The sequence below is a fragment of the Cuculus canorus genome, chromosome 20 (genome assembly GCF_017976375.1).
Source record: "Cuculus canorus isolate bCucCan1 chromosome 20, bCucCan1.pri, whole genome shotgun sequence".
NCBI lineage: Eukaryota > Metazoa > Chordata > Aves > Cuculiformes > Cuculidae > Cuculus > Cuculus canorus.
This window is the reverse complement of record NC_071420.1, coordinates 5,891,176-5,912,319: the sequence shown is the minus strand read 5'-3', so window position 1 is coordinate 5,912,319 and position 21,144 is coordinate 5,891,176. Positions and strand designations below refer to the sequence as shown.

General features: G+C 53.9%; 1 protein-coding gene across 2 annotated transcripts in view; it reads right to left on the bottom strand.

Annotated features, from left to right (window-relative positions):
* Positions 1 to 21,144, bottom strand: part of ATP2A3 (ATPase sarcoplasmic/endoplasmic reticulum Ca2+ transporting 3) — a 47,327-nt gene that overhangs the window by 4,996 nt on the left and 21,187 nt on the right. Inside the window, exons 7-21 of one of the 2 annotated variants that reach the window (XM_054084755.1) lie at positions 20,053 to 20,138; positions 19,328 to 19,792; positions 14,471 to 14,559; positions 11,831 to 11,933; positions 11,477 to 11,608; positions 9,929 to 10,054; positions 8,634 to 8,852; positions 7,826 to 8,161; positions 7,523 to 7,743; positions 6,591 to 6,793; positions 6,402 to 6,487; positions 5,702 to 5,835; positions 4,918 to 5,035; positions 4,169 to 4,290; positions 2,580 to 2,637 (exon numbers count right to left, since the gene is read on the bottom strand). In XM_054084755.1, coding sequence (XP_053940730.1) covers positions 2,580 to 2,637; positions 4,169 to 4,290; positions 4,918 to 5,035; positions 5,702 to 5,835; positions 6,402 to 6,487; positions 6,591 to 6,793; positions 7,523 to 7,743; positions 7,826 to 8,161; positions 8,634 to 8,852; positions 9,929 to 10,054; positions 11,477 to 11,608; positions 11,831 to 11,933; positions 14,471 to 14,559; positions 19,328 to 19,792; positions 20,053 to 20,138 — 2,498 coding nt within the window. Of the gene's footprint in view, positions 1 to 2,579; positions 2,653 to 4,168; positions 4,291 to 4,917; positions 5,036 to 5,701; positions 5,836 to 6,401; positions 6,488 to 6,590; positions 6,794 to 7,522; positions 7,744 to 7,825; positions 8,162 to 8,633; positions 8,853 to 9,928; positions 10,055 to 11,476; positions 11,609 to 11,830; positions 11,934 to 14,470; positions 14,560 to 19,327; positions 19,793 to 20,052; positions 20,139 to 21,144 lie in introns of both variants that reach the window. The other variant, XM_009560183.2, reaches the window with a different exon arrangement.

The window sequence follows — 21,144 nt, the reverse complement described above, 5'->3', positions numbered from 1 at the left end:
AAACTTCTTCCCAGTGCTCACTGGAGAGCCCAGCCCTCGTGACCGGAGATAAGATTGATTGCGGCGATGGCAGCATCCCTTTGGATGCACCACAGGCTTCCGAGGGAAGCAGGGATGCTGGAGCCCCCGCTGTATTAAATCTCATTGCAGTGAAAATTCATCTCCTCGGCGCTGCAGGGCTGTCTCCTCAGCGGCTCCGGCAGCTCAGCAGTCACCGCCGGGTAACACGCCGGCGTTTCGGCTTCCCTGAAACATTTCACTCTGCTCTTGTGCAAACAGAGGGGCGGCCGTGCCAGACGGCGGGCGGCGACTGGAAGGGGACGTGGCTGCAGTGCTGACAGCAAATGTTTAACCACGATGGATGCTCTTCAAAATGTTCCTCTCAGGCCTCTAATTAACCCTGGCGGCACAGAGTGAGGCCAGTATTCCCAGGAGAACTGCAGCCCAGCTTTAATGGGATGCAGGTCCCTGGATGCTGGTGCCTGGCTCTCCTCTCTGCTCCCCGGTGACGGGCGGATGCAGGGCCCGTCTGCAGGAACAACACAGCAGCTGTGACCCATCCGGATCCTCTGCCTGGTACCACCTTTCTCCAGGGTGTCACAGCCCTTCGACTCTGGCAGACCTGCAACCGAGCAATGCGAGCTCATCGCCTGTGGGATCTGCTCCCTAACAGGACGGCCGAGGCTTTCTGGGAGGTTTTCCTGATTGCTTTTGACTTTCCTCTTAATGGGTTCCTGTAAAAGGTGAAGCTGGAGAGATGCAGGCTCCCGGCGCCAGCCCGGATCACTCCCTTCACCGAGGGAAATGCTGCAGCCCTTGCAAAATTGCAGGTCTTCCCCATTGCCCCACGGCTTCTTCAGCTGAGACCGTGCAGCCCAGGAGGAAAACAAGAGAGAAATCCTCCTCCTACCCCTTTGCAACAACCATCCCTCTGCTATTCCACTTCTAAAACATGGCATATGCACACACATCAGAAGAAAAAAAAAACCAAAACAAACAAACCAAAAAAAAATACCCAAAAAGCAAGAGGTGAAGGTGAAATAAAAATAAAAAGCAAGACAGCAGAGCTGTAGAACCTCGTCTGGAGAAACTCCAGCAGCAAAAGGTGCGGCACCACTCTCCTTCAGAGCATCCCACAGCTCAAGCGAAGGATTTGGCCTGTGGGGACGCATTCCTCCCCGGGCGCCAGCACCCAGCCAAGGTAGCTCCGTGCCGAGATTACCCTACAAGGGCAGCCCCAGTCGCTCGCTCCCAGCCGCGCTGCGGAGAGGGATGTCTGCCTCCTCCGCAGGGAAAGCCGGCGGCTGCAGCAGCTCCTGTGCTCCTGGGGGAGGTTTGGGGGCTGCCTTCGCCCCCAGGTGTGGATGTGCAGAGGAGAAGGGGATGAGCAGCTCCTTTTCACCCTGTGCTGGAGATTGGTTGTGATGGAGATTTTGGTCCTTGCAGATTTAGGGCTATCTTGGAGGGATGCGGAGTCCTGGTTGGCTCTGACGGGTACTGTGACACACGTGTCACCACACAGCCACCTCTGCCAGCTGCTGTCCTCTGGGAGGATGCCAAAGCATAAAGATGACCCCAAACTGGCAAATAAGAGGCCAGATTTCCCCTTGTGGTAGAGATGCTCCCCCATGGAGCATCATGGGTTGTGGCTGCTCCATCCCTGGAGGGGTTCCAGGCCAGGTTGGATGGGGCTTGGAGCCCCTGATCCAGCGGGAGGTGTCCCTGCCCATGGCAGGGGTGGGACTGGATGAGCTTTGAGGTCCCTTCCAACCCAAACCATTCTATGATTCTAAGGGCACAATCTCACCTGCACATCAGCTGTGGTGGCCAGAGGCTGAGGGTCACCCTGCCAGGGAGTGAACTGGTACCGGGTGGGCCCTTGGAGAACATCTCTGTGTTTCTGGCCAAAACATCTGTGGGTCCCACCAAGCCAATCTAGCTCAGCCATATGCTGTCTCATACTTGTGCTGCATCCCAAAACTGAGGCAGCAGAAACCTCAGAAGGGGCCAGAGATGGATGAAGGCATCAAAACATGCAAAGCATGCAAGATGAGAGGCTGGAAGTGACCAGAATGATGAGGAGAGGAATATGAAACACTGAGATCACAGTGAAAATTCAAAAGTCTCAGCTTTCTGCCACTTCAAGGACAAGGAAACACCAGCATAATGGAAACAGGACTTATCTAAATCTGATCAAAGGAGAAACTTCTCCATGCAAAACTTGAATCAGCAGAACTTGCAGACATTTGCATCCTTCAACTGAACACCCTTGGCCATCCCTCAGAACGTCCCACGCTGGAGATCATCCCCAAGCACTGCCCTGCAGAACCCAAGAGGTAGCTTTGCCCCTGGCCAAAACTGCCACGTAAACGGCTGCTTCATGGGATTTTTAGACCTTATTTTGAAGCAAAACGCAGAGACCAATGTGTGAAAGGAGCTCCTGTTGGGGTACGGGGTCCCTGGGCTCCGTTACTGACTGGATTTTCATGGTCCGAGCAGGTTCCCACCACTTTCAACCAAGACTTTCACAGAAACATGGGAACACAACATTCGGGGATGAGACACACAAGAAAGCCAACCCTTGCTCTGGAGTCTTGCTGGTTTTCAACTGGTGGTCCCCGCTCCACGTGTGTCTCACTGTCCTGAGAATGCCTGGTAAAAAAAATCACAATACCACATTGAAAAGTGGCTTTTTGAGGTTTTCTTCTTTGCTTTTCAAAGCCCAGGGGAATTAAGAAGATGCAAGATTTAAATGATTTCTTTCAAATGGGATGACTGAAGCGTGATTCTGCCCGGTGATCGAAGAGCTGCATGGGAAACCCTTGCTGGATGAGACAAAGCAACCTGTGAGCATCAGCAGGACTGTGACTGTGAGGATGAGGGCAGCTCTGAGGACCCAGCTGGTCAGGAGCACAGCATGGGAGGAGGAAGCGCTCTGAGCCGGTACAGTGGGACTCGAAAGGATCATCAGAAACTCTGCCGTGCTCAGAGCTGCTCTGGCAGAGCCACGGAAAAGCCCTTCCTCCAGCAGCGCCGAGTTCTTATAGAGAAATGCAAAGTGTGGGAGGAAGACAGACTCATCCCCAGCTCACAGATGGTGGAGTGAAGACCGAGGGCATGCATGGGATGCGACCGCCAGGAACTAAACCAGCTCTCCTACGCCCCTGCCCAGGGCTGCACCGTCAAATCATTGCTACAGGCTTGCAATCGTCTGAGAAAACAGACCCAGGTGATGCAAAACACCCACCAATGTGTTGAGAGATGCAATCAGTAAATAAAAACAAGCCAGAAATAATTTCTATCTGATCTGTAGAAACAGCCCTTGTGGTTAAGCATCAGCTCACCATGGAGAGCAAAGCTGATGTGAGCACCCCCAGCACACCAGGACCAGGTGATGGGAAGCGCAACCAGATCATTTCCTGCTTGTAATAATTTCCCATCATGTATTTCCAGGTTTTTTTTTTTTTTTTTTTTTGCATTGTTCTGCTCCATGAGAAACCAAACAGGGCGGTTACAATGCCCCAAACACCTCCTGGCCAGGGTTGGACAGACCTGCCTCCAGCCCTGAAAGGCAAGAGTGGCTTTGCCCACTTCTCCAGAGTCACTGCTAAAGGGTGAAAGTAAAAGGAGGGGGTTGCTAGGACGCTGCTCGCCTGAGGGAGGAGAACGGCTTGAGCAAGGTGATGCTGAGGTAGCAAATACAAGATAAGGATGGCCATGGAGGGGTGGAGGATTGAGAGAAAAAGGATTTGTGTTAGAAACCAGTGCTTGTTTCGTTTTCATAGAATCATTGCATAGTTTGGGTCAGAAGAGACCTCAAAGCCAATCCCCCTGCCATGGGCAGGGACACCTCTCACTGGATCAGGGGCTCCAAGCCCCATCCAACCTGGCCTTGAACCCCTCCAGGGATGGATCAGCCACCACTGCTCTGGGCAACCTGGGCCAGAGCCTCCCCACCCGCACAGCAAAACATTTCTTCTTAAGATCTCATCCTAGTCTCTGCTCCTGGGAACGAAGGGGGTAGGAGAAAAAGCCCCTTTTTCACAGCAAAGGTGGATGAACATGCAGGTGCGAACTGGAGGAGGTGAGTGAAGCGTCCATGAAGCCAACACAAATCCCAAGCAAAGTGCCCTGGAGCAAACATAACCTAACGTGGTGCAGACCATGCTCACCATCCAGGTGGTTGCGGGAAAGGTACTTGAGTCCTTCATCCAGCAGGATAACGGGCAGGGAGATTTTCATCACAACCACCCACTGCGGCCAGCTCAGGGGTGTCACCTGGAAGATGAGCTGTGAGGAGGAAAGGATTGGACATGTCAGTAGGGAAGAAGATGGGATTTTTTTGTTTGTTTCAAAGGTCAGGCACAGGTTGAGAAAGGGTCATCCTAGACACAAGGAGGGAAGATTCAGACAGCCCAAAGAACAGGATTTCTTCAAGGTCTGTCATGATCCCAGGGTAGCTCTTGGCCAAGATCAGTCAAAACCAATGGCCTTTATTTCTCCTGTAGGTGAGGCAAGACACAAGCTAGGACTGCATGGGCTCACAGTCGCTTATCGAGGGACAAAGGACAACATAACCTCCTGGGTACAGCGACTCACTTCATCTTAAAATGTCCTTAGGCACCAACTGAGGTATCACCAGCGTTGGACTGCAGAGGGAGGTGATGCCTCCAAAAGAAGCTGAGATATCCACACCCCTTTGTGTTGCCTATAAGGAGAGCTTCTGACTTAGGTAAAGGCGCACTGGGACAGGGTGTCTCTCAGTCCCCATGTTGGTTTAAGTCACAGGACCTAGTCCTGAGGGCACATGCTAGGGACAACTGTTCCAGAAGCTTCCAGACCCCAAGACTGCTCTGGGCATGTCCTCCACAGGAGGAGCAGCCTGGGCTGTGTGTGGAGGTGGCACAGGGTACTCACCGGCATGGGCTTGACGTAGAGGATGAGGAAGTGCAGTGCCATGGACATGATGATGGCCCCCAGCAGCCAGATGTTAAGCCATGGTGGCATCCGCAGCAGCGACTGGTTCTCAGAGACGCTGTGAAAGTGAACGACAGCGTTAGCCCCAGTGACCTCCTGCTCCCCACACCCATCCAAGATGAGATTTCCCACTCCTCTCCAAGGCTGTACGCTATAGCCCCTCTCCTAGACTGTTTAGCTTCAGGCTTTGCCGCAATTTGGAGCTGGAAACCCACCCCAATGCAACCAGTCACACATAGATTAGGACCAGTCAGTGACTGAGCCAAAATGCAAAAGGATGGAGATCCGGTCCTTCCTCCACCACAGCTTGGCGTGGAGGAATTTACGTACTGTGAGCCCTATGGTCCCCTGCGAGAAAACTCCAAATGGCCCTGCTGAGTCAAAGTACAAGGGGAAATGGCCTCAGGTTGTGCCAGGGCAGGATTGGATATTAGGAAAAATTTCTGACAGAGTGGTGAAGCCCTGGCAGAGGCTGTCCACAGCAGTGGGGGAGTCCCCATCCCTTGAGGGATTCAAAATATATGTAGATTTGGCCCTTCACGGCATGGTTTAGTAGGCACGGTGGGGCTGGGCTGGTGATTGGAGTGGATGATCTTCGAGGTCTTTTTCAATCTTAATGATGCTACAGTTCTAAAGCCCTCCACCCACCAATGGGTGCTCAAAGAGACCCTGTACAAAACTGGTCAAGTGTAGAGCACGCAGAGCAGCCCAGCAGGCACGCTACCTGTTCAGAGCATTGCACATTTCGATTGTCACCAGTACGGACAGAGCCATCGTGGTCGGGTATCGGGACTCAAAGATCTCACAGTCAATTCCTTCAAAGATGGGGTTGTCCTCAGTGCACCTCATGAAGTTCCTCTGTCGGCACAGCAAATCGCTGGTAAATACAGGGTAAAGCAGCAGTGTAGGAAAGGCAGGAAAGAGGAGGAAGAGGTCTACTGCTTGGGGCACATGGAGAACCTCGATCATTAGGGTTGCTGTTAAATATCCCACGGCCCAGAGCAACCAATTCAACTATCCCAAGTGAGGCAGCTCCTGCTGTGGCTTTGGGTAGTTATGGCTGGGCAGTGGCTTAGAGATTTTCATGTACAGTTAATAAGGTGTTTGAGCACAGGAGTGTCTCAATGAAGAATACATCTTCCATTGCACGTGACATTCAAAAGCTGATCCCCTTCAACATGAGATCATGTACAGGAGTTGCTTTCAGCTTCTTTGGATCAAGTTGGTTGCAGGCAGAAAAAGCAGGGCTAGAAACGTGAGCCCGAGGGAGAGAATCTGCTTTTCTTTTAAATAAATGTCTTCTCCACCAGTGATTTGGGACTGCTACAATAACCACAGAAGAAAGGCAGAGGGAAGACCCCAGCTCCTGAATCCATGCCCTCACCCACCTGCTCAACACACTGCCCATTCCCCTCCTGACTCACCAGCTGATGGAAGGAGACCTGTGGTCCCTCAGCGTCGTACAAGAACCACCAGGTTGCTGCACCCACCGTGGCCAGGCCCACGTACACTGTGGCCAAAAGAGATACCCTTACCTTCAGCACGAGACCCTCTGCCTCATGGCACCCCCATGCTCATCCTCGTCCTTCACCCACCCACCCACAAGGGCTCACCTCCGATGGCCAGGTAGCGGAAGAAGAGCCAGCCGCTGATGAGGGGCTCCTTGGGGTTGCGGGGCAGCTTGTCCATGATGTCCAGGTCGGGGGGGTTGAAGCCCAGCGCCGTGGCCGGCAGCCCATCTGTCACCAAGTTCACCCACAGCAGCTGCACCGGGATGAGGGCTTCAGGCAAGCCCAGGATGGCTGTCAGGAAGATGCTGCAGGGAAAAGCCCAGAGATGCCAAATTAGATGAGCTCCGGGGCAGCTTGAGAAAGTGTCAGTGTCCTACAAGGGGAGAGTGAGCAGGGATCCTGGATCCAAATACCCCAAACCGAATTCACCCAAAGTCCTGCAGATGAACCTGCAGCTCCTGAAGCAGAAACCTGAGGTCCAGGACTGAATTTTGCAACTAAAATTCGTTCCTGTTGCTACTAAAAGTTGCTTTGCAGTTGAAACCCACCCTTTGACATCCGTATGCATTCCCGTTCCCAGCACAAACATCCCTGCTGAAATGCAAGGGCAAAGGATGCTGAAGGGACCCAAGGCTACACCCACGTTGCTGAGGACAGCACTGATTGACCGGGAGGGACGGGCAGGGGACAGGGAGAGCTGCGCAGGACCTGATGCAAAGTGCATCGGTTCAACCTGGTGACAAGAGGCTGTGCACAAACATCTGCATCCCTCTTAGATGTTGCCATGGGCTTAAATAGGCAACGCGTTAACAAAACAGCTCCTTGGGGGGCAGTGGCGCAGTTAGAAAATCACAACAGAAAAATCCCCCTGTCCCTGTGAGACAACACAAAGCCACTTGGTTTGGTACCTGAGGTCACAGTTTTGGGCTCCACATGCTGCCAGGAGCAAGGGACACAACCAAGTCACCTGCCCCAGAGGAGGCATCCCCACCACCGCTCCCCACAACGTGGTGCCTAGCGCAGGAGGCTCTCACCAAACAACCTCCCCGACGTTGGAGGAGATGAGATAGCGGATGAACTGCTTCATGTTGTTGTAAATGGCCCTGCCTTCCTCGACAGCCGACACGATGGTAGAGAAGTTGTCATCAGAGAGCACCATCTCCGCGGCTGACTTGGCGACAGCCGTGCCCGACCCCATGGCGATGCCGATCTCTGCTTTCTTCAGGGCTGGGGCATCGTTGACACCATCACCCGTCTGCGTGAAGCCATGATTAACGGAGTGCAAGGGAATGGGCCAGGTGGAGAGGAGGGTGGTGGGGTGTCCCCAGCGGACTCACCATGGCGGTGATCTCATGGAAGGACTGGAGGTACTCGACAATGCGGGACTTGTGCGCTGGCTCCACGCGGGCAAAGCATCGGGCATCGCGGCACGCCTGCCGCTGCGCCTCGGGCGGCAGCTCGTCAAACTCCCGGCCCGTGTAGGCTTTGCCAGCCACGTCCTCTATTTCGGAGAAGATGCCAATCCTGCGGCAGATGGCCACCGCTGTGCCCTTGTTGTCACCGGTGATCATGATGACACGGATGCCGGCCTTGCGGCACATCTCAATGGAGGAGGTGACCTCCTTGCGGGGAGGATCCAGCATCCCCACGCAGCCCACGAAGGTCAGGTTTGTCTGGGAGGGGGACAGCCCCGGACCCACATTAACCCCAGGGATGCAGCCGCTTCCCTCCCCACTGTGAAACCAACTGGGGTTCAGGGAGTTCCCCAGGGAGGAGACTTCCAAGAGGTTTCCTACCAACAGCCATGCAGATGCATCCTATAGCTCCAGTGCAATGGGATGCTCCCATCTGCTCTGCTGCCCCTCACTCCTTTTTGCTTCACTCCCCTCCTCCCTGTCCCTCTCTCGGTGGTCCCCCGGCCCCTCTCGGCAGCCACTCCCCAGGGATAGATGGTCAATGGGATGGGGCTGTTGGGCTCAGGACCAGCCCCATTGCATGCAGCTCTGCACCAGCGTTTGCAAAAGAGCTGAGCCACTGCACTGCCCAGAGAAACTGGAAAGAAAATACTGCTGGGGCAGCTGGAAGTGGATGGGAAAACTTTGGGAAGAAGGAAAAAAGCCTCTGGAGAAAGCCCCACTGCCGTACCTCGTAGTGGACGAAGGCAGCGGAGTCATGCAGCTGCATGGTCTCCCTGCGGACGGGCGCGTCGTGGGTGGCCAGGGCCAGGCAGCGCAGCGTGTCGATGCCCATGCCCCAGTCCCGGATCCTGCCCAGGATCTTCTCCCGCACCGGGGCCGTCAGTGGGACCTTGGCAGTGCCCACACGGACGTGGGTGCAGCGCTCGATCACACTTTCCGGGGCACCCTGGGGAGAAGCGGAGGGCTTAGAGGCTGTAAGGAACCAGAAGGATAAGCACCAGCAAGTGCCGGAGGGAAGGAAGGAGCCAATTTGTGGCAAAGGAGAAGGAAAGCTCCCCAAAACTCCAGCAAATCCATGCTGGCATGGCATCTCAGTGCTCTAGATGGCAGCCTCCGATCGACCGTGGCCAGGAAGGACGAACCCGTGCCAGGTCACCAAGCAGTAGGATCTGTGCTGCAGGGCATCCATCCAGCTCCTGCAAAACCCACCCTTCTGGCCAAGGTTCTCCTGCGTGACAGATCCTCCCTCAGACCTGAAGGGGATGAGGGCTGGAAATCACTGCTGAATAAATGTGCTGCCTGCAGGATGCTCTGTGGCTGCTTGTGATGCCTTTGTGATCGAGGGAAACATGTCCGTTAGCATCACAGCATCTCAGCCCATCCCTTCTGACCTCACACAGGACCCCTCGGTATTGGTGTTGGATAGAAAACCTGCAATCCTTCTATTGCTCCTCTTAAAAAAGCTCCCTCAGGACTGGCAGGGCCACGGATGCGGTGGCTCCGGAGGGTCCCAACCTGACCTGGGGGACAGAATTCACCCACCCAGATCTCCCAGTGGGAACAACAATATACAAACCTTCTGGGAGTCAGCAGGGGGAAATTCCTGCTGCAGCTCTTCTCTTGGGAAGAAAACGTCCTTTAAAATGCTGTTTTATTTCTGGTTACAGTGGAAAAATGGATACCGCCCTTTGGGCTTTAGTGGTGCCTGGAGGGTCCCAGCCTTTAAGAAAGGCGAGTGCCCAGGTTTTGCAGACGGCAGCTCTCCACCAGCCCCAGCACCAGCACTCTCAGTGCCTTTTCCTCCTTCTCAATCACTTTACCTCCTCTTTTTCCCATCGGTACGCAAAGACTCCCCCCATCTCTGACGGTACGACCCTGCCCACTCATTCCTGGACCCCCGGGACAGCCAGAGGAGGAGATAAACCAAAAAGCATCCCTGCCTGCTGTGGTAAGGGCCAAACCCTGCTGGGATGTGAACGGGGAAGGAGAGTCCTGCAGGGTGCTGAGAGCCTTCTCTCCTACCTTGACGAACATCTTGCTGCCAGCAGAGTTGTGGCCAGGGCCAGTGGGCGTGCAGTACACCGACATGGACTTGCGGTCTCGGGAGAACTCCAGGGTGCACTCTTTCCGCATCAGCTGCTTGATCACCTGTAGAGACAGCGGGGCTGAGCTGGGACATGCTGGGATAGCCATGGGACTGAGCTGGGATAGCCAAGGGACTGAGCAAGGACGTGCCGGGAACATGAATCTATGCCAGGGACACAGGACCTGGTGCTCTCCGCCTTGGCTCACAACCCTGCCGAGCCAGCACAGCACTGGTGATGGGAGCAGAAAGGCACCCATAAGAGCCAGGGGTAATGGGACAGCGAAAAAAGCACAAGGAGCTTTTCCTGTGCTATTTTTCGAGAGAATTTTAACCCCTCAGCTCCCCCATTGCTGCCCAAGCTCACGGCACACTTCTGCCCATATGTTGTGCCACACCTTTATTTTATTGATCCTTCACACGATGCCAAACAGCCACTGCAGCCTAAGATAAAGGCCTCTTTGACAGAGAGATGGGAATTTCCCCACGTTGGGATCTAGCTGCACCGCAGGAAGGGGAATTGCATCCCACTCATTGCAGTAGAGGGGCTTGCCCTGATCCTGCACCCAAAGGGTGAGTGGAAGTGGGAGCACCTGAGGCTGGATTGAGTCACATCAAACTAAGCACCTCCACAGCTGAGGCTAATTAGGTTCATTTCAGGACATGCTAATTACCCTGGGGGCTGCCAGCGAGGCAGTAACAATCATTCACTGGAATGGTACCAGCAGGTTTGCAGGATGAGGACAGAGCAGGGGCTGTCCCTGCAGTGATGGAAAGGCGTAATGAAGCAGCTGCAGGACAGATGGACAGCTGGGAAATTCCATCTCCCTTATCACAAAGGAGTCAGGGGATTTATTATAACCTGATCAGACCCATCTGGGGTAGAAATGACAGAACAGAGCGCCTTTCCTCTGAGCAAGCACAGATATAAGAGATCTAACAGCACGATAGCAAATCTGAGCAAATCCAGACAAGAAATCAAGTGTATTTGCAGCAGGGGAATTGCCAGTATGGGGTATTTTCATATCAGAAATAGATGTTTCCAAAGACCAAGCCTTGCTCAGGCAGGTGTGGCTGTGCGGAACGGGGTTTGGATAGAGGATGCTGCTCAGTGCAAACCAGGCACCGAAAGATTTGCTGCAAAGCTACAAAACCACAAACCTCCTTAGGTGCATCTGGAGCTCTCGCCATCACCAAGCGGGGCCCTCCCGGATGAGCACGGACTGGGCTGAGTTTGAGCCTCGGGGATCACCCGCTCTCAAGCTCTGTGCAGACCCAGGTTAACCCCCACGGCCCCGGCATCAGCCCCCCCTCGCCACTGGGCTATCTGCTCCGAAAGCAGCTCAGCCTCCTGCAAGCCAGGAAACTGCACCCTTGCGGCAGATCAGTCCCTCAGATCATTGCAAGTGGTTGTTGCTCAAATAACAGTCATCCCAAAGCCCTCTCTCCCCAGCATCACCGAGCTCGCAGGGACCTCCCTCACTCACTGAGTTGCAGGCGTTGGCTCGCTCCACCTTGGAGAGTTTGCTGGTGTCAGTGTTGAAGACGTTCATCTTCTCCACCAGGCACGTCAGGGCTGTCTCAGTAGCTTCTCCCACCTTCTCATAGACTTTTTTGGACTAGAGGGTAGAAAAGAAGCAAAGCTTGAGCTTTAGAGCACATCCTCTACCTCCTGCTCCAACCAAGGATGCTGCACCTCTGTGTCACCCCAGCGCTCCTCCCCAAGCATCGCCTTGGGATGAGTGGAAGCCAGGGCAGGGGATCCCAAGGGGCAAAACCTCCGCTGCAAATGGACTCAGCAGCAAATGGAAGAGCATCACCGGTGCCCACCCTCCCTGTACCTCGTTGTAGTCCAGCGAGGAGTCGTTGCAGAGGGCACAGATGGTGGCCAGCTCCACCAGCCCATCGTACTGCCCGCACTCTACTGGCTGCTCGTCCTTCAGGCTGTGGGGAGAAAACAACCCCAGCTGACACACTCAAACAGTACACAGCTTCTCCCATATATCCCTTGTAACATTTTCTGAAAAGAGGGAGAAAGAGCCCAGTTAAAGCCCCAGGCTTGGCAATAAACACTTGGGTTCACATCCTGTGCTCGACCAAACTGGGCAGGACCAGTTGCAACTAAAATATCAGAGGAAGCAAAGAACTTCTAGAAATGGCCCAGAATAAAGGGACTACAGGGGATCTCAAAAGAGCACTGGACCTGAAAGCAGGGGCTGTCAAAAAGCTGCTGCTGATGATGATGGATGAAAAAAAGGGGCAAAGAAATTCAGGTTAATGCTCACTCCCCCAGGGGTTTCCAATTGCCAGAGATCCAGAGGAGCAGCAGGATGGGCAGCAAGTCCTTTCTCCTCTCCACGATGCTGCTTTGTGCTCCAGCGAGCCAGAGGGCACCCAAGGGAGCACTTAAAAGCAGCAGACAAATTTAACAACTGCATTGCTGTGGCTGTTCTTAGGCAAGCGGCAAACTGTGGCCTTTGCTTCCTAAATAGCAGCTCCTTGCTAGGTAAAGGAGCACAAACATCACTGAGGAGCAGCCTGGAATGCTCCAGTCAAGCCGGACGCTGCTTCTTGCCCGGTGGCAGCGGTGGTTTTCAGGGGACATAAAAAATGATGCCATTTCCAGGAGAGGTAACTGCAGGTTAGGGCTGTGTAAACCCAGCCTGTCATCTGGCGGCTGGAAAAATAATTTGTCAGGCATTTATTAGGATCAGTTTATTCCACTGCTGGTTCCCAATGGAAAGAACATTTTGGAGCCCTTGTTACAGTTCAGGAGCGGAAAACAGGGAGCGGCCAAGAAAATCTGAAGAATCTGTTTGCTGAGGAAGAAGCAGCCGCGCTGGGCTGAGGAGAAAGCCTTCCTCCTGCCCAGCCCCGCTGGAGGGAGGGCGAGGGGGTGGAAGAGGGAGCCTACGGGCATTCTGGGCTGGGGTTGGAATGTTTGGGAAAGTGGAAATACCGGAGTTGGCTTTTGCAGTGTGTGATCTCCTGGAGAGAGCTGGGAAGGGATGGAGGGGACACACACGAGACCGTGTGCCAGGAAAGGCATCAGCAAAGGTGGTGCTGCATGGGTGCTGTGCAGGGACGGGAGCAAAGCCAAGGTCAAGCACATAATATCCCCCATGCCAAGGACAGAGTAAAGCAAAACAAGCGTTTCAGTCCCACCAGCTCCAGAAGAACGGCGGGTTTCTCTGTGTGACACCTAAGTGAGGCCTCTCATCCTCCTCAACATACAAAGGTGAGCATGGGGCTGAAGCCAAACTCACAAGCAACCAGAATCACCGCAGAACAACACGGAGTAGTCCCGGAGAAGAGGGGACATTGCAGCTTCAGAGGTCAGCAGACACGAGTCCATCCCCTTAGGCCTCCCAATTTAATTGAAATGCACTGATTGATACCACCTCATGCCCTGGTTCCCTTTTTAATGGAGATTCCTAGCCAAGGATCAAATTTGGTCTACAAATATTCATAAAATTAAGTCTGGGGCTGGGATGAATTATAGCTGCTCCACAGATGAGCAGGAGGAACCGCAGAGCAGAATGTGCCTGGGATCACAAAGCAAAGGGGAACGGAGAGAGCTCCAACCACGGGCTCAGCTTCTCATCCTCCTCAAGACTTTCCTCACAATGCGGAGCATCATCTCCTTTCGAAAGAGGAGGGATAAACACAAATGCAAAAAACCCCACTGCTGTAATAACACAACAGGAAAAAGCCCTTGATTTCCACTCCCTGTCCTTGGCTCATTGAAGCCCACGTGTGACCCAAAACGTGCCCCGACCCCAGCAGGATTGCGCCCCAAGCACAGCACCAATCTCAGCCATCCCCACCAAGGACGTGGAGCTTGGCACGCTTTCCTGCCGGGGTTCGCAGCCCTTTGCAAGCCCCTCTGCCCCTCGCTGGCGGCGTGGCTGTGGGACAGGCTGCCGGCCCCACGTCGTGCTTGGAGCAAGAGCAACAGTCGCCAGCTGATATGGGAAACATGCAGGCTTCAGAAGTTTGGAGAAGGAGCACACACTGCAAAAAGCCTCGTTTATCAATATTCGCATCCTCGTCATCATCTCCAGTTCAAAAGTTGGCTTGTTATATCAGAATTGCTAACAAAGGGAGCGCACAGGAGCCCCTGTGCTGGGCAGGGGGAGGGCAGCAGGCAGAGCTGGGGCGCGTGACCCCCCGCATCGTGTCGAGCAGGAGCCGGCAATGAGGGAGGGTGCAATGATTTCCCCTGGGTCCCACTGACAGCAAAGAGAAGTCACCTAAATGCTTGCAAGCCCAGCGTGGCCGAAAGCCCGCACCTGGCAAGTGTCTCCATATGCAGGGTACAGCACGGCTGCGAATCGAAGCAGAAAGCCCCCCTTCATCCCCAGCTCACACGGCGTCCCCCCACCACAGCCATGAGCTCAACCCTCCCGCCTCCCCCTGACCGCGCTGCCGGCCCAGGACCACCGAACGTCACCTCTAAAGCAGAGGGGACCCTCACTCACATCTGTCCCTCGGGGGTATAGGTGGAGCCGGTGATGGTGAACTCGTGCAGGCTGCACTGCGTGCCCTCCACCTTCTCCATAATGAACATCTGCAGGGGGAAAAGATGGAGACAGAGCATCAGGCAAGGGGTTTTCAGTACAACTTGCATGCCCAGCCTGGAGGCTCTCCAGCCAGTACCGTCCCAGTAATGCTCCTGCTGGCACCGGGCTCAGCCCCCACCCCAGGCACCCACCACTCCCAGTCACCCCCAAAGCCTTCTAGTTCTCCCCTGCCTATTTCATGTTCGCCTCCTCCAGCTCTTTCTTTCCATTGCAGAGCAGCGATGCTGAGCCACTTCCTAAGAAGGTGCCTGTGTTTTTCTTAGAGGAGAGAAAGAGTCCAAGGTTTCCGCTCCTGGAAAGCCTCCATCCATGGGGTAGGATCGGACCAGCTGCCCCCAGCCAGCTCCGCAGCCACCAGCTCATTACTGGGATTGCAGCTCAGCTCTGGGCACCAGGAGTGGGCAGCTCGGTAACAAAGCCCTGGAGAGCTGTAAGAGTCTCACACGCTCTATTTTTAGTGGTTTTTGCCTTTCAGACTCCTTCTAGTCTCTCTCTTACTGCTATAATGAGACAAACAACCCTTCAAAACCTAAAATACAACAACCTGTCCCCAGGCTCTCCCAGTCCCCCCTTGTCCCCTCCCAGCACAGTCCACCCTTCGGGGCAGCCACCAGCAGAAAGGAGAGCAGCACCCGACCCCAGGCGAGGCGACAGTTCGGCGACGCTCATTTCTGCTTATTCGTTATTTATGACCCATGTTGAAGCCAAAAAATAACATAATAAATAAATAAAATAAAACTGGTCTGGCAGGGAGCAGCCAGAAGGGAGGGTGGCTGCGGGGAAGTGATGGTCTCCTCAGCTCAACGGATCTGCTTGGTGGCTCCAGAAAGCGCATGTGAGGGCAACTCCCTTCTCCCAGACCCTGTCTCAAATCATCCTTTTTTCACCCCTATTTATTTCCCTCTGTCAGACTGCGATTTTTCCCAGGAGAGGGAAGCTATAGATGCTGGAGAAATCAGGAGGCATCACTCAGCACCAGAGAGGCAACGGCTCCGGGTACCACCCATTTCCCTCCTCTCCACGCTTCCTCTGGTAACAAACAGAGGTTCATTTACTATTATTATTAATTACTATTAATAATAAAAGGACACAGCTCCACTGGCTGGTGGGTACGAGGCTTCTCCACGCAGCCTGGTATCCCCAGGCATAGGGCGAAGCCAAGCAACAAAGGTCAAGAAACCTCATTGGGTTTTCTCACCTCTGTGTTTTACAGGTTTGGGCAAATTCAAGCAGGCAGTTTAAAGTGTGTGTCTCCTATGTAAACACTTCCGAGTCCAAGAGAACCTTCCCACAGCCTCACAGCTACTTGCAGATCCCCTGTCTGCTGGGCTGAGCCCATCCTGGGGGCCCTCAGCATCCCTGAAGGGTTTGGAAGAAAACCATGAGCCAAAGGCTTGAGGAAGAGAAGTCTCAGGCCCTGACTTGAGGCACCTCTGGCAGGTGGTGTAAATGTAAATGCACAAAGGACCCAAAGCACATCCCATCTCATTCAGCGACTCAATCCCCCAGAGCTGATGGACTCCAGGAACAGAGGCAAAGTGTTGTGCCCAGTTTGAGACAACACCAAAAGGGACCTTCAAAGGCCAAGCATCCTTCATCTGTTTTTGAATCATCCACTGCCGTCGGCCTTCCAGAGAGCCCAAATCACCTGGGCTCTTCAGAAAACGGACTCAAGCGCTTAGAAACACGGACCAGCCTCTTATTTATTAACAAATCTGAAAGCACCCACCCCAGTCACCACTGGCTTTGCCTGATAAGGGCTTGTTTGTTTTCAAACACTCACAGCTACAAAACAATTACTACTTTCACAATAGCAACTTTCTTCTTAAAAAGAAGGAAAAGAGAACAAATAATAATCACGCCAGGCCCTTTTATTTTCCATGCCTGCTTAAAAAGGGTGCTACGTAACCCGCAGCAACCAAGGGTGACATCAGATTTCCTGCCCGCTCCCAGCCTGCGCGCCTGGCAGAGCGAGGGGGCGGCGGGGCAGCGCAAAGGTGTTTGCAGGGGGTTTGGTGCCGTGGTTCAGCTGATTGACAGGCTGGAAAGGGAGGCAGGCACTGGAAATGGTCCAGAAAGAATAGCTGTGTCTTAATCCCTAAAGAGGAGAAGCAAAGATTCCATCCTAAAAGTCATAAGAAGAGCAATAGAAAGAGGTGGCAGAGCCCAAACCACCCAGCGAGCTGTGGCATGCAACGGGCTGCTGAAGAGAGAGAGAATCTTGGAATGGTTTGGGTTGGAAGGGACCTCAAAGCCCATCCAGTTCCACCCCCTGCCACTGGATCAGGGGCTCCAAGCCCCATCCAACCTGGCCTTGAACCCCTCCAGGGATGGGGCAGCACCACTGCTCTGGGCAACCTGGGCCAGGGCCTCCCCACCCTCACAGCAAAATATTTCTGCCTAAGATCTCATCTCAATCTCCTCTCTTGCAGCTGAAAACCATTCCCCTCATCCTATCCCAGCACTCCCTGACCAAGAGCCCCTCTCCAGCTTTCCTGGAGCTCCTTTCAGTCCTGGAAGCTGCTCTAAGGTCTCCCCGGAGCCTTCTCTTCTCCAGGCTGAATAACCCCAACTCTCCCAGCCTGTCCTCGTGAGGGAGATGCTCACAGAGGTGCTCCCTGCTCCACCCGTGCTAACCGTGCGCCTTCCATCCGCGTCCTGCTGAGCTGGCCATGAGCCCTGGGCTCCGAGCGGGACCCGGAGCTGGCGCCGCAGCCCTTAAAACACAGATGAGGGTTTTAAACAGACTCAAAGCCTTTCAAGAGTCCCTTTACAGCTCTACAGCCCTGATGCCGCAGCGAGATGCAAAGGGCAAGTGCCGCTCGGCGGCGTACCCTGTGGGCAGCAGCTGTGCTCACCCAAATCAAATGTGTGTTAATTAAAATGCACTCAATTAATACATTTTTCCAGGTTATTGATAGGCTTTCATGTTTTTTCCACCCCCCACGGCCGAGCCAGTCACTCAGTGCAGGAGGCACCTCCAGGACACGCCAACGGCTGCCCAGCGCAAATATTTACCCACCCGCCGCTCAGCAGAGCCGCCGGCACCGCCTGCGTCAACGCGGGAATCCCTGGTTATTAAACATTAACAGCCCCGTCCGTGTGTCCTCGGGAGAGCCAGGATTCGGCCAAGCGAATAACAGATATCGAGAAGGGGCTGTGGGAGATGGAGGGGAGGAGACACGGAATTTTGAGTTGAATTTTTGGGGGTTTCGGCTAAGTTGCCAAGTTCATTCTGCAAACGACGATCGATGCAAGAACCCTCTTGCGTGTCACCACCCCATTCCGTCCCCCTCCTGCCTTTTGGCTACCTCAGCATCGCTAATCACACCTTTCCCAATCACACTGCACCGCGGACGCCAAACGGCACTGCTGCCCAAGTTGATGGAGCAGATCCTCTGGTAGGAAGTGGTTTGGGGAAGGCACGGTCACCTCCTGCCTCTCCTTCTGCAGAGCTAAAGAGACCCCAGACTCCGGGGCTGCACTTTACTCTCTTCATTGCATCCCTCGGGCAGAAAATGGGTTTGTGGGAACCTCCTCTTTGTGTGAGACGTGGGCAGCGTGGCCACTGCCCCGTTCCAGCCATGCCTCATTTAAAATCATTTACGAGGCAGAAATATCAGATGTTTCCAGTCATATGTAGTTTGTGCTGAGCGAACCAGTGACCAAAGCCCATGGTCAGCTTGTAGCACAGTCACAGCATCCCATCAAGCTACCCAAGTGTCAGCAAGGAGGGACGGTGGCCAGGTCCATTTTTCCCTACAGCAACACATTTTCCAAGGTTCTCCTATAAAACCGACGCGCCAAGCAAAAAAAAACCTTTCCTGAGACTTGATAATTAATAGGGAAACTGAGAAGTATTCAGATGGTCCAGGCTTTCCAAACAAGTCACCTCCCCACAAGGCTAGACAAGTGGCAGCAAAGCTCTCTGGAAGACCAGGAGCCTTTGAACTCTTTGCCAAACCATCCCAGGATTCCCTCCATCAGAAGGGCTTTTTGGTCTGAGCCCAAGTGTACACAACGGTGGATGGCAGACCTTCTGCCAGGGGAGGACGGGTAACCAATCTGCTCTGCTTAACCAGGTCACAGGCATCTTCTCTCAACTCCAGCTTTCTGCGTGAGCCCATCATGGGCAGCTGGACCCACACGTTGCACTGACCATCCAAGTTCTGCCCTCAGAGGTCCAGACTCTGTAATTTCGCATGGGCCAGGATTTCTCACTGGTTTGGTTAAAACCAAGGGGAAAACTGGCACGAGAGCAGAGGGGGCCAACTGAATCGGTGTCTCCAAGAGCTCTGTCTCAACACCACAGCCCAGCATGAAGAAATGCCCTCTGGAGAGGAAGACCTGAAGTCAGCCTGCAACACGGCACATCCAGGCTGCTGTGCTTATAAAAGTGAGTTTTCTATTCACAACCACACCAAAAGAAGCCATGAACTTCCTCATTCCTCGTTGGGCAGAGAGGAAGCTCAGGAATTCCTATAAACCATAGAATGGTTTGGCTTGGAAAGGACCTCAAAGCCTACCCAGTTCCAACACCCTGCCATGGGCAGGGCCACATCCCACTGGATCCAGCTGCTCAAAGCCTCATCCAACCTGGCCTTGAACACCTCCAGGGATGGGGCAGCCACCACTGCTCTGGGCAACCTGGGCCAGGGCCTCCTCACCCTCACAGGAAAACATTTCTTCCTAAGATCTCATCTCAATCTCCACTCTTGCAGCTCAAAACCATTCCCCCTCGTCCCTGGCACTCACCCGGCAGACCGACATCTGGTTGGTGGTGAGGGTGCCAGTCTTGTCAGAGCAGATGACAGAGGTGCAGCCCAAGGTCTCCACTGAGGGCAGGCTCCGGACAATAGCATTCTTCTTGGCCATGCGTCGTGTGCCCAGCGCCAGGCAGGTGGTGATGACAGCTGGGAGACCCTCAGGGATGGCAGCCACTGCCAGTGCCACTGAAATCTTGAAATAGTAGATGGCCCCCCGAAACCAAGAGCCCCCGTGGACAGGGTCGCTGAAGTGGCTGACGTTGATGACCCAGACGGCGATGCACACCAGGAAAATCACTTTGGAGAGCTGCTGACTGAACTCGTCCAGCTTCTGCTGCAAGGGGGTCTTCTCTGGCTCTGTCTCCACCATCTGGTTTCGGATCTTCCCAATCTCAGTGTATACCCCGGTTGCAATGACAACCCCTACGGCCTTCCCAGCTGCGATGTTGGTGCCCTAGGAAGGAAGAAAGGGGCCATAGTGGATATGTGGGCCTGAAACCTCTCAGTCCGAGCAGAAAAATGAGACATTTGTTGTCAAAGGAGAACATGAGGTTAAGGGGAAAGAAAATGAGATATCCTGGGATTTTATATAAACCCACCCTCCCACGCATGCCCTCCCTTTCACTGCTGACATCTCCCGTGTCCACCATCCTCTTCACTTGGCAGCACTTTGGAAAACCCCAGGAGAGGTGTGGACAGGCACAAGGGACTTACAGAGAAGAGCATGTTCTTCTTGTCCTGGTTGACAGCCCGAGGGTCGGGGATGGGGTCAGCATGTTTGATCACTGACACAGACTCCCCTGCCAAGACAAGAAGGAGGAGATGAACCACCCACGTTTCCTCTCCAGCCTCTGCTCAATGCTGTTATGAACCTGCATCACAACCCCCATGACTTTCTAAAGGAGCATTTCACCACCAAACCATCCAAACACCCATCGTGGGGATGTGGGAACCGGGCCAAGGTGCTCTGAAGATGAGGGCTGCAGAAAAACAACCTCTGTGGATCGTCAGCTGCCTTCAGCTCATACACAGCCGAGTGGGCTGCGGCCAAATCCACACACCAGGGAGCTGCTGGTTTGCAGTTTGCATGGTCAGACGGGACTTGTAGGGCAGCACAACACGAAAGGTGCCCACAGCTGTTCTGCTGAAGATTTATATTTGGCCACAGATTTGCCTTTTTGCTGCACCTCCTTTTGCCCTTGGAGAACACAGTTAACACAGAGCCATGTTTCAAGGAGAATGGGCTCCTTTCCCTTTTTCTTTTCTTTCCCTTTTTCCTTTTTCTTTTCCTTTAACATCTTTTTTGATTGCTTTTCTGCCCCTGCTGCCATCTCCTAACTCGATGCATTTACAAATTCACACAAGAGAGCTGAAATACTGGAAGCTCCTTTTGTCATTTGACCATTCACTGCCTCCCCCAATAGAAAGAGAGAGCTCATGCAATATCATAGATAATCACCTTGAGGAGCTTTTCCAGGGCTTAAAAAATGACTGCAGACATTGTCCCCTCTCCCTGAGGCCTCGTGCGCCAGCGGTCACCGTGCAACGGATGCACGGAGAGAGCACGGGCAGGGACTGAGCCCCTTGTGAACCCCCACGAGTTGCAGAGGAAAGCCGCGTGCCTTGTGTTTTGCAGGAGAGATGTCCAAACGCTGAGCACATCTCACCTGGGCCATGACTCTTCGGTGACGCTGGGACTTCAATCTCCCACTCATTTCCCACCCCAGCAACGCGCTTAACCCAATCCCAGCCCCAAAATCTGGCTCAGGGCAGCTGGCAGAGGGAAAGCTTTACCTTCAGCCCCAT